This window comes from Mixophyes fleayi, chromosome 3 (genome assembly GCF_038048845.1).
Source record: "Mixophyes fleayi isolate aMixFle1 chromosome 3, aMixFle1.hap1, whole genome shotgun sequence".
Lineage (NCBI taxonomy): Eukaryota > Metazoa > Chordata > Amphibia > Anura > Limnodynastidae > Mixophyes > Mixophyes fleayi.
The window spans coordinates 170,804,876-170,820,177 of NC_134404.1; the positions used below are offsets into that span (position 1 = coordinate 170,804,876).

At 35.9% G+C, this 15,302-nt stretch overlaps 1 protein-coding gene across 2 annotated transcripts in view; it reads right to left on the reverse strand.

Moving 5' to 3' along the window:
• Positions 1 to 15,302, reverse strand: part of LOC142144204 (gamma-aminobutyric acid receptor subunit rho-2-like) — a 71,021-nt gene that overhangs the window by 10,696 nt on the left and 45,023 nt on the right. For both annotated transcript variants that reach the window (XR_012689671.1, XM_075202771.1), the window contains exon 8: positions 14,272 to 14,468. Coding sequence is in view for 1 of the 2 variants with exons in the window: in XM_075202771.1 (XP_075058872.1) it covers positions 14,272 to 14,468 (197 nt within the window). In the remaining variant the exon portion in view is untranslated. The remainder of the gene's footprint in view (positions 1 to 14,271; positions 14,469 to 15,302) is intronic.

A 15,302-nucleotide genomic window follows, 5' to 3' on the forward strand; every position in this document is an offset into this window, starting at 1 on the left:
GTTTCAATCCTGATTGCATGAAACTCTGCAAAGTGGTGCTGGGGAAAATAACAAAGAAGTTATAAAATGCGTTTTCCAGAGACTGGAATTTTTAATACTGAACCCTAGACGTAATGAGGGATGAAATTCTCCTTTAAGAGTAAAGTGAAAAATAAGACAGTTAAAATGTTATTTAATTGTTAGTTGCTAATAAGTGATATGAGAAGTCAAAATTGTATAAATTTCAAAAAGCAGAAAAAAAATTATGATACAGCCATTGCGCAGATGATAACGTTCTCATGTTTCAGCTCTCCCTGAATAACTGAATGTTTTGTTTTTTTATATCCTGACGTTTTGCATGTATCACTAAATGTGTCTATCGTGAAAATACTATTGGTTCACTGCATATTGTACATTGTAACTTGAGAATATTGTATTTCATAAAAACAGATGCGTAACGGAACTATAACTAAAAACTAAAACTAAAAAGATGAAATAGTTTGAGTTTCATTGAGTTATGGTTCCAGGACAGGTCTGGTAAGAAAGCTACTTAAGGATTAATAACTGTTCTGCTGTCTATGTGTAAAATACTTAATCTGCTTTTAGAATTGCAAACCTTACTTCAGCTGTGTTAATATTATTGATCAGTGAATTATTTGTTCCATATATGATAAAATTACATGGTATATCTGTCTCGTACTTCTGTCATTCTGTTATCCATACCGATACTCAGCTCTATTGCAATAAATGCTGGAAATGCTGGACATTTAATTTCTTTATAACCTTGGAGACAGAGGTGAGAATAAATATGTATATGTGTAAATAAGTCTACTGTAAATGTGGTACCCCAAAGCCCTGTTGAACAGCACAGAGGAGTGCATAAACGCTTTTAAAATGCAGGGCTACAATGGGTTAATTGTGCTCCTGAAAACTTGTGCCCAGGAGGGATTGACAGGAGGAGGATGAAGGCCCTGATTGGCTGGGGGAGTAACAGAAAGAGGATGTGCAGGAAGGAGGAGAAAGAGAGAGCAGCATGGTAGAAGGAACAAGGGGGAGGACGTGCAGCCGAGCAGAGACAAGAGTGAGCTTCTTCCAGAACTGTGACATTGCCAGCAAAGCGGACGGAGAACAGCTGGGGACACGCAGCGGGGTGCCAAAGACAGTCTCCACTAACTGCAGAACCGTCTCAAGGTAAAACCCTAGCCTGCAGTGTACTGCACACACCCCAGTGTCAGAGGGAAGAGTGATGAGAGAATCTATCCAAAACTGACATTGCATTCTTGTACAAGGAAGGATTGTGAGAGCTTTTCCACCAGATCATACCTTTACACAGGCTGCAGGGAACAATTAAGACGGTCGTTTCAGCTATATCCTGTGTGTGCTGATATCTGGACACCATACCCTGTTGCAGAGCACATGTGCTGATAGAGATTCATTGACTGTTGAGAGAACAGCGCCATCTTGTGGCTGAAATGAGCAACAGCCCTGCTTTCTACTATAATACTTAACCTTTGATGGAAACCTCTGCAGAACATTGGAACACTACCAAATTACTGTGCACAGGTCAACCCAGGACTGAGTGGAAGATATGGTAACGTTACCAGGGATAATATTGGTGCACCAAATGTTGAGATGGATGTTAATGTTATGTGATTTACCTAAGAATTGATTTATTAATATTGAAGGTGTGACATTCAGTGTTAGTGGTACCGCTGCAATTCAAGTTAACTCAGCAGTAGATGCTAAAAGTGGGGCGCCTGACCCATAGGGAATAGCACGGTACCTCAAACACCTGAATAAGAAGTAGCACTCTAGTGGGCGCGGTAGTGACCGTAAGAGTCTTGATGGGTTATTATTGATGGTTTTTGCATCGTCACCAGCCGTATTGGACAATGTGTATTGAAGATGTTATCGTTATTCTGCCTTATACTCACCAGGTGTATGTCATATGTTAAATGCTATTGTGCTCTATGCTGATCAGACGCATTACTATTGAGCTGAAGGGGTCAGTGGTGCGGTGTCTTACCGAAACTATCCTTACCGCATTCTCAATAAACCCAAGTTGTTTGACCAATCCATGTCCCTTTCATTGAAGTACTTATCTCCTGACCACCGGATATCCGAACAGAAAAGAACCTGACTCGTGTCTGGAGGACAAGGTAAGGGAAGGATTCCCATCAGTACTCGACCACCACATAAAGAAAATCTGATTTTTTGTAGTGCCTGTTAAGACTTGTTCAATAATCAAATGTGATTTTAAAGACTTTATAGATAAAGTGTTAACTTCTCTTAAGATTATCTTGTGATCGCGCACTTTTGTGTGTCATTTCAGTGAAACAGCTGGTTTTAATAATTGGTCCAAATGTTAAACGTTAAAGAAATGGTGCCTTTACCTTTTAATTTCAGAACGGCAGGGAGATAGATGGAAAAAAAATATTAAACAGTTTTCATATTCAGTAGAAAGCTTGTGGTTGATTGGTTTAAGTCATAGTTGTATTTGTGTTAGAAACAGCTGTTGAAAGATTGCTAAAAAATATGCTGGTTTTTGAATCTGAAATATGTCCAGATTAAATTTAAGATTTAAAGAAATTTTATGAATGTATTAAGTGAACAAATAGTATTGGTGTGTTAGAATATTTTCAAGGGATTGCCCAATACTTTTGGCACGATAGCGTTGCCCAGTGTGAACCGAATCTCCGATCATGAGATGTGTGTTTTTAAACTTTGAGAATTCTCTGCTGTTTGAAATAGATTTTGTTACCATATTTCAAATAATAATTAACCTGTGTTTAAAGTGGCGTTATCAGAAAATAGTTGCATTGAAAAATTTTAGTTGTTTTGCTCTGAAAATAGCATCTGTGTAGGGTTACACAGTGGGATTTTTAACTGCGTCAGTTTTTTGTTTGTTTGTACTTTCCCCATGTTACAAAGATATCTCTCCTCCCATCTCCCTCATCCTATGGAATGAGGTGGATGTTTTATTCCCATGCCAAGAGGAGGAGCTCAGTACATAAATCTTAGCCTGAACACAGTCTTTGTACCACAGAAAGGACAAATGACATTTTGATGCAGATCTATTTATTACAGTCATAGATTGTGCAGTGTTGATTTTTAATGCTAATAAGAACTATACACAATATTTCCTTTTGCTGTTACCTACAGGGGGGTTCAATATACCTGGATTAGTCTTTACATAAAGTTTCATAGGCAGTTCTAATTATTTGTTATAATGTTTGCAGAATAATTTGCAATATTTTGTACCCACAGGTGACCAGAATATGTGAATGATGTTCTGCTGTGAAGATACTAAACAATTATTGTGTTTTCTTTCAGATGTATCCAAGGAGGAGAAAATTAATTTATGTACTAACAAGGTTAAATTGTTTGACACCTGGCCAGAGATATTTAGATTTCCTGAAGAGTGGTCCTGATATTTGAACACCCTCTACCTCAGAATAAAAAAAAAAGAAAGAAGGAAAGAAAGAAAGAAAGAAAAAGAAATAAAAGCAGTATTTATTTCTTGATATGTCACAACTCTGTAGCCAGTGAATACCAGGATTTTCAGCCATAACTATATGCCAGATACAGTTGAACACATTCATGAATTCATTGAGGCATTTGAAGAGATTAAAAGATTCTAGCCTTTAACCCAGCACTAGGTCTCCACAATTATAAGAAATGTTTTCTATTGTACTGATGATAACACTGTTTTAGGATATTTAGAAGATAATTAGTATACAATTAAATAGATAGCAAAAGTATTAACTTCATATTTAAGGTTCATAGCCATAGCAGCTATTCTTATGTAAAAAGACACAGGATATTGCGTTACAGTGTGGGTTACCTTTGTTTGTCCCTCAGGCTCTTGCACAACTCCTGAATAGTGCACAGACTAGACATGTGTCTGTAGCAAGGTTTATACAATGGGAAATTAAAATTAAATGAAATTGCATTAATTCTTCTAACATTACAATACGCAAATGTCACAATCTCAATTCTGCTACATTGTTGCCCTCAGAAACCTCACAGGACAAGGAAGACAATGAGCATGATTGAATTAAGAAAATGTGTAAGTTTTTCTGTATGACCAGACATTTCTAAGACTACATTGGAGAATCTAGATTAAAGTTTCTTTACTGATGAAAATGTTTCATAGATGTTTCATTAGTGACAGCATATGCAGTCACTACACAAGATGAGGTAATTAAAGCCAAGGTGTTAGTTTCGCCTCACTCAGTTTAGGTAGCCGAACTTACAGCACTCATCAGAGCATGTCAGCTAGTTGAAGGAAAACAAGTAAATATTTACACAGATTCACGTTACGCGTTTGCCGTAGTTCATGATTTTGGAGCTATTTGGAAACATAGGGGTTACCTAACATCAACAGGAACACCTATATCAATTGCACAAACAGTCAAACAACTGATAGAGGCTATACAGTTGCCAAAAGAGGTTGCAGTCATTAAGTGCCAGGCACATACAAAACAGACAGATGAAGGCTCACTAGGGAACAAACTAGCAGACTCAGCAGCTCGGGAAGCAGCTTTAGAAAGTCAGCATCATACCCATTTGATGATTTTTCATGATATCACATTTGAGAACTTACAACAATGTCAGGAAAAGGCTACATTGAATGAAATTAGTACATGAAAAATGAAACAATGTTATAAAACAGTGAATGAAATTTGGGTAGATATAAAAAAATAAACCAGTAGCATTAACAATGTTAACAGCTTTTGCAGAAAGTGCTCATGAGTTAGTATACACGGGAGCAGATAACGTGATTAGAATTGTTATATCTTGTTGGTATGCAATAGAAATTACTACAGTTGCTAAGTTTAAATGTGAAATATGTATAATTTGTCTTAAGAATAATGAAGGACAGATAGTACCTACTAAGGTCAGACAGTTGCCTAATATAACCTTTTCAGAGGTTACACAATTAATTTATTGATTTTATTCAATTAAGAGAAAAGAAAGTTAAGAGGGTTACAGTATATGTTAGTTTGTATTGATATGTGTTGGTGGGTTGAGGCCTAGTTAACTGTCTCAGACATTTTACTGCTAAGATTTTTCCACAATTTGTATGTAGATGTAGTTTATCCAGAGAGTGAACTCATTTCACAGAAAAAGTGTTTCAAAGAATGTGTAATATGATGGGAATAGATTCAAAACTTTATACACTATATCATTCTCAAGCTTCAGAATAAGTTGAAATAATAAATGGAGTAATTAAAGAATAACTAAGTTTACTAAAAGAAACAGAAATGGCACTTCTTTAGTTTCTAAACCTCTTCTCAATCTCTCTCCACATGAACTGTTATTTGGACTTCAGCCAGGATACGTTATTAATCCACAGGCTTACTTGAAGCTGTATCATGATCTAACTGTTCAATATGTCATACAGTTGTCTAAACAGTTGCAGAAGCTTCCGAAGGCCCAGAAGAACACTTGAACAAAGACATTCAACTATAAACAGCTCTTGGGCCTGCACACAGAATACAACCTAGAGACTTTGTTATGGTAAGAAATTTCTTACACTCTGGTTCCCTTACAGATCGATGGGATGGTCCTACTAAAACCAAGTTCTATTAACGACTGATACTGCTGTAAAGGTTGCAGAGAAAGACACTTGAATCCACAGTTCCCATTTCAAACAGGTCAAAGACCCAAGCTTAAAGGAACCAAAGGACTCAGAACTGAACACAGATAAAGAGACTGAGTTATATTTGAAAGAACTCTTCAATCAAGATGGAAGTGATGATGTATAATCAGCTACATGGTTATCGACTTATGAAACAAAAAACCTTCAACCTTGTTGCCTGTCTTATAGGAAGAATGATATTTGTAGCCTCAACACGTTATTTATATATTTTGGAAAGAAATTGAGGAGAAGGTGGGAAAGTGATAGCCCATCTGATATATTAGATGAGGATGATTTTAATAAGACCATTTCTGCTTCTTTTCTAAACAGGAAAACCAGAGAATTCAGTCATTGTAAAGGATTACCATCAATTCCAAAATGTATCTGTGAATATTGTGGTACTTCACCAAAAAAAAGGTGTTTAATATGGTGGTCTGATAATAATGAATAATGCTAGAGAGAATATCCAGTTGACCAATTGCATGTTATGTTAAGTGAAATGTTAGGAGTTACAAATTGTTGGGTGTGTACTAAAACTCCTTTATTGAGTATAAAATATGCCAATGTTATCATTTCTGGTGTCTTATGAAAAATTACACACATTAGTCCTGATATAAAATGTTGAGAACAAAATTGAGATCTTAGTGATTATGGTTCGAATTGTTGAAAGTATATATAACTTGACTAAACCTCCGGTTATAGGTTTAGCACCAGACATTACTGAATAAATTCCTTTTTGTTTTAATAAAACAATAAATGAGGTTAAAACGATAACACCTCAGATAAAAGACAGCATCAGGTATATACATTGCTGCCATAGAACAACAAGTACTTCAAGTTGTAAGAGTTAGTTTGAATAAGTGTAATACAGTCATCACAATGCCAAAAGCAAATGTAAAGAACCTTGCACGTTTGATATAGACAGAGATTTAGAAATGACATAAAATGAGAAAGCTAAACTAAAGATAGAACTTCAAACAGATGCAACTAATGTATGCCAGAAAATCTCTTAAGAGTAAAATATGTACACAATGCACTTTGTATTATTATAATTGACTTTTTAATCATACACTACCAGAATCAGACTCAGACGAAGAGAACACGATACCAGATACAAAATGTCACTTGAGTATCCTAATCTTAACCATGGTGTTAAAATATCATGTACCATTTCTTTTACCAGGAGACATTTATTTTATATATATATATATATATATATATATATATATATATATATATGGAAAATATGCATTTAAATGGTTATCAATTAATTCTAAATTATGCTTTTTAGGAAGAGCGGTTCCTCAGTTTTATACAGTATTGCACAATGAGTTGAAAAAGATATTATTAATAAAAATATGTTCTACTCATTAATAAGTCAGTAAGACAAAGTGGGTATAAATATTGATAATATGTTTACTTATGGAAATTATGGATTTATGACTTATCAGTATAAAATTGAACGTTTGGCAGGATTTAATTGATAATGTGACTGGAATTTATCATGATACCTTTCGTTACGTTGGACTTGAATTACAGGTATTTAAAAATGAACTTTTACAACATTGAGTAGTTTTGGACTATTTAACGGCTCAAACAGGAGGATAAAGTTTAATCCTTGAGACTGAACTTGGAGTCCATTGTTTATTACCTAATCAACGACACTTCCGATCCAGAAACTGTAATTACACTTTATATAAACAACGTCCATAATATCAAGAAGGATTTTGATGACAAAATTATTATAAAGACTTTTAAAATGATTCATCATGGACATGGTTAAATCCAAGCATATGGTTCTTTGGACTTGGAAAGTAGCTATCTAACCTAATGTATATTTACATGAAATTTATTGTGATAATAATTGTGGCAATATTGTTTCTTTATACTTATTACAAGTATAGTTTGTGTGGTATACAAATATTTGCGAAAGCCAAACCAATCCGAGAACATGATCAGTGCTGACAGAAATATATACTCCTATTCAAGTACCTTTTTATGTGTATATAAAAGGGTGGAACTGTGAAAGTGATAATTAACAAAAAATATATATATTAAATAAAAACTTATATATTACTAATTCAGAACTAATCTAATTTTATGTGTCTGTTCTTGTTAAGAGTAAAAGTACTAACCTTTACTCTACATATTACACAATAGAATAAAATAACAAGAAACAGGTTTTTAGTAAATTTCCATTATTTCACAATGGCTGGACAAGGCCAAGGACATTGTTGCTCCAAATAAGGTCAAGAAGACCCTTCTAAAAGACCCCTCCAAGAACTTGTCACTTTAATGATGAAAAGACAGCTTTGAACTGGGTCAAGAGGTTTGGTTTGGAAGTACAAGTAATGTTTATGGCAGTGATAGAGACAGAGTGCCAGCAGTGATGTAAGCTTGGAAGGTGTGTTTTAAGTAATGATGAGTAACATTTTCTATAAAAGAATGACAATCAAATATAGATTGTCAATTGGCATTTGAGACCCTGGGTGTATGTCTGCTTCGTTCAGTATGGCTGTATCTATGCATAATATCTTTCTAATAAAAAATAGAAATATTATATTTTGGAAACCTGCTCATCTCATTTATTATTTAAAGAGAAGAATAGAAAAATCTTATAAAATATATAATATTCTAGTGATTGTTTTTGTTACAATAAATGTATTGTTATACTTTCTAACTGCATTTGCCTGAGTGACTATACAAACCCTAGAAGGTATGGGTAGGCTTCCCTGGCATAGTAAGGCACCCATGGGTGGCCAGCCAGTGTGAAGTGGATAGATTTGGGCCAGAAAACCCGGTATCTTCACAATTTCTACTACCACTTAAGGGGTGTTACATCAATTCATCTATGAAAATTATTTTTGGGTAAACAACACTGTACTGTGGACCGTTACTTTTGTGTTAGTTAAAACCATTCTGCAGGACCTTTGCACTGATATGTGGGTTCTGATATGCATATGTAACCACTCCTTGACCAATTCTATCAGAAATTGTTTGGGTCTTCCAGAAGATGTGTTAAATGCAACAATTTCCATTTTCAAGACCTCATTCAGCTGAATGGGATCCCATGCTTGTTCAGTAGGTCCAAAATCCTGAAAGTTTAGAAGGGTCACGTTATGTATTAAATTCTGGACTTGTCATCACCTGGCTTCATATAAGTCCAAATGAATCAAAGTCTTGAAGACTTTAATAGAAATATTAATTGAATGTCTCAGTGACTAAATGGCCATTTCTTTATGGTAGGAGGGTTCATACATATGGAGGCATTTAAACCTACAAACTGATATCTCATATACTAACTGATATTTACATTATGTTAATCCCATAGTAATCAAAATAGAAATGTGATCAATATAAACTATTAGTCTGTATCACTTTTACACATACTGTACAGCAGTTGTATTTGTACATGCATAGTTATTTCTCTCACACAGTGATGGGCAAACCAGTCCTCAAGGGCCATCCCCAGTTCATGTTTTTAGGACTTCTTTAATCATGCACAGCTGAGTTAATCTATTTGACAGGGTCAGTAATTATCCCACCTGTTTCTACAGAGAGAAATTATGTCTGTAGAAACAGGTGGGATAATTACTGACCCAGCCAAATAGATTAACTCAGCTGTGCATGATTAAAGAAATCCTAAAAACATGAACTGTTGATGGCCCTTGAGGACTGGTTTGCCCATCATTGCTCTAACACATTCCCATAAGAAAACTTGCAACACAATGAGAAGCATACTGATGCACACTTGCATCATATTAGTGTGCTAAATTATACACATCCATGGACATTTTTCATTAATGTTTCTGTAAATTAATCAATCACCTCCACAGCTGCCGTACTTTATGTTGATGGGTATTAGATGCTACCTATTTTGTGATCCCCATGTCAGCTGACATGCTGGGGTGCTGCCTTTTCCTCTGCAAGCTTCACAGAACTGAGGAGAGTGCATATGTTAGAGTGAATCACATTGTGCTTAGTGTAAAGCTTGCAGAAGAAGTGTCCCAGGGCATCTGCTGACAGTGGGTAGCATAGATTGGTAGTATCAGTTATTAATTTACTTTGGCATCTGAGAAAGGGGGTGTATATTAAAATTAGAACAGAGGGTTAGGGTGAAGTAAAAAAAAAAAACAACAACTATGTAATGTGTGTATCTATTTGAGGAAGTATATATGAGTGTACATATCTGTATTTGAGTGGAATATAAATTATAATGGATATAATATGTCATGATCCATATAAAAGCTTTTTATATGGGTATGGAACGCCTCCATGCTTTCTACTGTCCTAATGATTTACAGTAGGACATACATAATTCCATATATGATTATAATACTAAAGGACAACTAAACACAAATATTGACAAATTCATATGTGATTGATAAGGAGAACAGGAATTTACTCAGTGTCACCGTTACTTACAAATGCAGTTGTCTTAAAACATAAGGTTTTTAAAAAGTATGTTCTCCACCATAGTCACAATAACCATGTTCGGAATCTTTTATATAATCCCCTAAAGGTAAATTATAGGGGAAAAATGTCAAAGGGAAAATCACAACTTGTCAGTTATGCTTGCTGCTATATCACAGGCCCTGTTCAGTCGCTGAATCCATCAGTCTGCAATGTGTACACAACATTTCTGTTGATACTGCAAGTCAGTAGTTTAGACCTTGGTTTCTGCTTTGCTACAGAGTTCAGAGCTACATGAATAGACTTAAAGAGGTGGCTACCACAGAGCCTTCACTTGGAAGCGACGCCCCCATCCCAACACCCCAACCCCCTCCTCTCTCCTTACTTACTCCTCAGTGTGGCACTTGGCTGTGACATAATAATGAAGTGTCACACTGCCATTGTAACACTGACATGGGGGAGCAGCAGCTAGTAGCTTCACATGTAAGTAGCTGCTGGTTGCTTCTCCTTAATGTAAGTGGTCAATGCTCCTTATGGGTGCACCTCAGGGCAGTTAACATTGTTGCCCTAGGCAACCCTTTAGGATGATTTAATGGCAGCGCTTGCCCTGGCAATGCTACTCTCCCAAAACCTTTCACCACAATCTAGTCCCAAGTACACTACACTCAGTGGCAATTTGTAATCTTCTATTTATTACTTAATGACCATACAGATTTCATCCTTTCATTACCAACTCAATTTTTATATTTTAGATAGGCATGGGAAACAGGAACTTATTTTCTTTCTTAGTCGGGAGAGCCCTTACTACTGCAACAAACAGCTAACCCTAGTGCTGTAGCAAGCTGCTAAGTTTAAATTATGTTTTTCAATCAAAATTCAGAACCTTTGCAAATCATTTTATTAACTATTTGGGCATATGAAAAAATAAATAAATTAATAAGTGGAGATGTTGTTTATTAGGGCAAGTTATCTTACATATATAACCTCTTCCTACTTTAATCATTTAGATTTTAGATTATATTTGCATGTGCGTCAGCTTGTATGGGGCTGTTTTTGAACTTCATTAAAAACTGCCCTCCCTCGACAAGTAAGCATTTTAACTAAGCAATTACTAATGATTATTATGTTAAATGCATTTAAAACAATAATGAGTTGTCCACTTAATAGATGATAATAAAGCAAACTGTATATGATTTGTTTGAGAAAAGGGCAGATTCTGGATAATTACAACCTTATTATGTGAGTTTCTTACAATTTGGTCACACAGGTCAATGCACAAACAAAGCTTATTGCTTAAAACAAAACAAGACAGCCAATGTACTGTTAAACTAAGAAGCAAGATAGTTAAAAAAATAATGAACCCACAATATAGCAAACTGTGACCTTATTTTAGGGTCATGTTAAAATATATATCCCTATTTTCAACTTTTTATGACACATGTGCAGACACTAATTTTGTTTACTTAATGGAATAACAAGTTGAGGTTTAAAGATAATCGATATACAGAAAAAAAGAAAGCAGTGTCATAATATTCCTATCATAATCTAATCATAATACAAAATTAACTGAATACCACAGAAACCAATTATAAACTATTCAAAAATTATATTTTTTATTAAAATACGGATAAAACATTTAAGCAAAACACAATTTAGGACAACATACATCCCAAAAAGAAACATTGCATACGTATATATATATATATATATATATATATATATATATATATATAAAATCATAAACAGCATCATATTCAAGCATTATATTAAGCAATCAAATTTTGAATTTCTGAGTACATCAGTAGTGAATATGCTTTGTTATGTAGTAGGTGTATAGCATAAAAGGATAGTGGGGTTAAATTCTCACCACTCCAGGATGATTATAACAGGTACAGTGTTCCTCCAAAATAAATCATTGTTTCTTTCTTGCCTCAGAAGTTGATGAGAATTGAAATATAAACAGTTGGGGGTCAATGAATTAAATGAACTGACTGGGATATGGAAGCTTAAATACCTTCCTCTGTATACTACTAATTATGCTTCTGATTAATTCCATAGTACAGAGAAAAACATCCATTTTTTCTAATTTTATTGGACAATAGACACCCTGGACTTGCAAATAAAGTGAGCCCATATTTATACAATCTATCCACTTGTGACACGAAAAAGAAACAAGGATTTATGCTGGAGGAATGCTGAGCCTGTTATAATCATCCTGGAGTGGTGCGTATTTGATGTGCTATAGCTAATACACTGACTTTAAAGCAGCAATCCCATGAAACAATTAGGTGTGTTTTTTTTACATAAATCACACCATTGTAAATAAAAACAGGGGGCAAAGGGACAGTCTTTATTACATAAGTCAGCAACATTTTAATGTTAGTAAACTAGAAATGCATCTATAAATGCTTTCCCGTGTATAGAGTGCAGGGCCGGATTTACCATTAGGCAACCAAGGCAATTGCCTAGGGCCCCCTCCCAGGGCCGGCGGTGAGACCACCCTTTAAAAATGGGCAGCTACTTATGGGCCAGTGCTATGTGCTACTTATGGGCTAAAGTCTGTCAGCCAGCCCCTGAATAGGGGTATATGTTATACTAAAAAACTATAGTGCTATGGATTTTTTCAGGGAGGGGGCCCCAAACCAGTATCTTGCCTAGGGCCCCATGAGGTCTTAATCCGTCTCTGATAAAGTGAGTGCCTTTACTTTGCAAAAGGTGCCTACCTCCAAGCACGTATTAAATGTAGGGTAAAAGGTTCTGCAAACACTGGCAAAACTCAGGAAAACACCTGTAAATGCACTCTTTACACCCCTTGAATTTTATTAAACTATTGTGGCAAAGTGGTTATTTGCCACACCTCTCCTGCATAGGAACAGCTTAAATCCCAAGGAGTCTGCAGGTACAGGCTGCAGACAGGTTTAAATTCCCACTCATGCTTTCATACAGCACACAGACACACAGATGCACCACATAGGTGTAATTAGTTTGTTATTTTCTTTACTGATTAATTAGAGAACAATAGGCTGTTTATTTGTTGTGGGCTGCGAGTCCAAAGCCAGTTTTGGCCTGTGACAAGACAGAAAATGTATGTCTAGACAGAGACAGGGTCGCAGGAATTTTGAATGACTACAGGTGTCATTATATTCTGAACAAATTGCTGTCCTTACCATCCTGACAATAAAATTGGATATTTGACTCAGCTATGCTGGTATGAAGTATCCTATAAATACCAAACCCATCACAATATATTGTCCCACAAACTGTAACCTTTTTTGCATGTGGGGGCAATATAATGGTGCAATACGAGAGGCATGATTGCACCCTACCCACATTTACCCAATCCAACCAGCTCCTCACATCAGAGATGCAAAAGATTATAGACCCATAGATGCTCATCATGCACTGCAGTGGAGTGTTTGTGTGCATTACCCCACTGCAGCTGGATTTTCTAGTGGAACCGGTGGTGTCTTCCAGCTGTGTCAAGGTACATTGAGTTTACATTATGACATATCTCTTTTGGCAAAACTGCTGTACTCATATATTTCAATGACCACAGCCCATCTGTTGTACTTCACAAGTAGTGTCAGCATATGTTGGCCCCATTAATCAGTGGTGAAATTTTAACTGCAGGATTGCAATTGGCTGCATTTTATTTGGGTGATGGTCCATTTTCAAAGCTCCAGTGCCACTGTTGTATGTAAAAACACTTGGAACTTTTGTTGCACCCACTATCATGCTGCTTACATAGTGACTTAATATAAAATTGAATCACGATTCTACAGATATATTCAGACATATTGGACCTCATTTACAGTTAAGAGGAAAACAACTGCGGTGGGGGGAGGGGGAGGCAAATTTAAAATGTGCAGCCAGCTTTAGAGTTGGGAGGGGATGTGTCTTAGCTCAGCTCTAATTTGCAGTATACAAATAAAGCTGTCCAATATTTGTGTGCTACTTGCAAAGGCAGCCACTGTTTCCCTTTATGCAGAAAACAATAAATAAATGCTTTTACACCCCTGGTGTTGCAACCTGGTTTGTCCGGGAGCAAGTATGCAGCTTTTTTTTTTGCATTACCCCTAACTGTAAATGATACCCATTGTGACTGTAAACACACCATTAGCTGTCCCTTTAAAACTCTCAAATAAGAGTTATAGGTTATTTACTGAACTGCAAAGGTAGAGTAAGATTGTTGTTGTGATGAGCAGGTGAAATAGTAGTTTTTCTCCTTTCCTTACCTTTTCCCGTAGCTTCCTCTCCTTCCTCTCTTGCACTGTGGTCAGGTAATTCACGGCTGCATATTCCAGCACCGATAGAAAGACAAACACAAAACTGACCCATAGGTAAATGTCCACAGCTTTGATGTATGACACTCGTGGCATGGAGGCATTTACTCCAGTAATGATGGTTGACATGGTCAGCACTGTGGTAATACCTGGGGAGAAACAAACAATACAAGTGCTGATTTCTGGTTTACCATCAAACTAGACATTAAAAATTATGTCAATCTTAATACATTTGCATGATCGACAAAGAAGTGCATGAAATAAATGTGATTCAGTCCTTCAGTTATCCATTATTTGTATAACTAACTTTCCATTGCTGAATTGGTCTGAAAAGAACTCAATATTTCCAAGACGCCTTTCAAAATTTTAGATTAGATGTTTTTCAAATTAAGTTATTGTATTGTTAGCAATGTATTTTTGATTTTTTTTTGCTTCTTATTGAAACAGTAAATATTTTTACATTCTATAGTTCCTATCTTCTGTCCGCTCCTCATCTAGATTGTATGTCTTTGTGACTTTAAATTCCCTACTGTCTGGTGCTGCGTGGTATTGTGGTGCCCTACAAATAAATGTTTAATATTAATAACAATAATAGTAATAGTAAGTATATACACATTGGGCCTGATTCATCTTCAGACACCTTCTGCATGCAACTTGCGTTTAAAGAACAAGCACATAACTTGAAAGTGGTTCCAACCGTATTCAAATACCAGCGTATCTCAATGTACAATTGTAATTGAATCACAGTAGCCTAGTGGTTAGCACTTGTGCTTTGCAGCACTGGGGTCATGAGTTCGATTCCCGACCATGGCCTTATCTGTGAGGAGTTTGCATGTTCTCCCTGTGTTTGCGTGGGTTTCCTCTGGGTGCTCCGGTTTCCTCCCACAATCCAAAAACATACTGGTAGGTTATTTGGCTGCTATCAAAAAATTGACCCTAGTCTCTACCTGTCTGTTGTATGTATATGTCTATGTGTTCGAGTG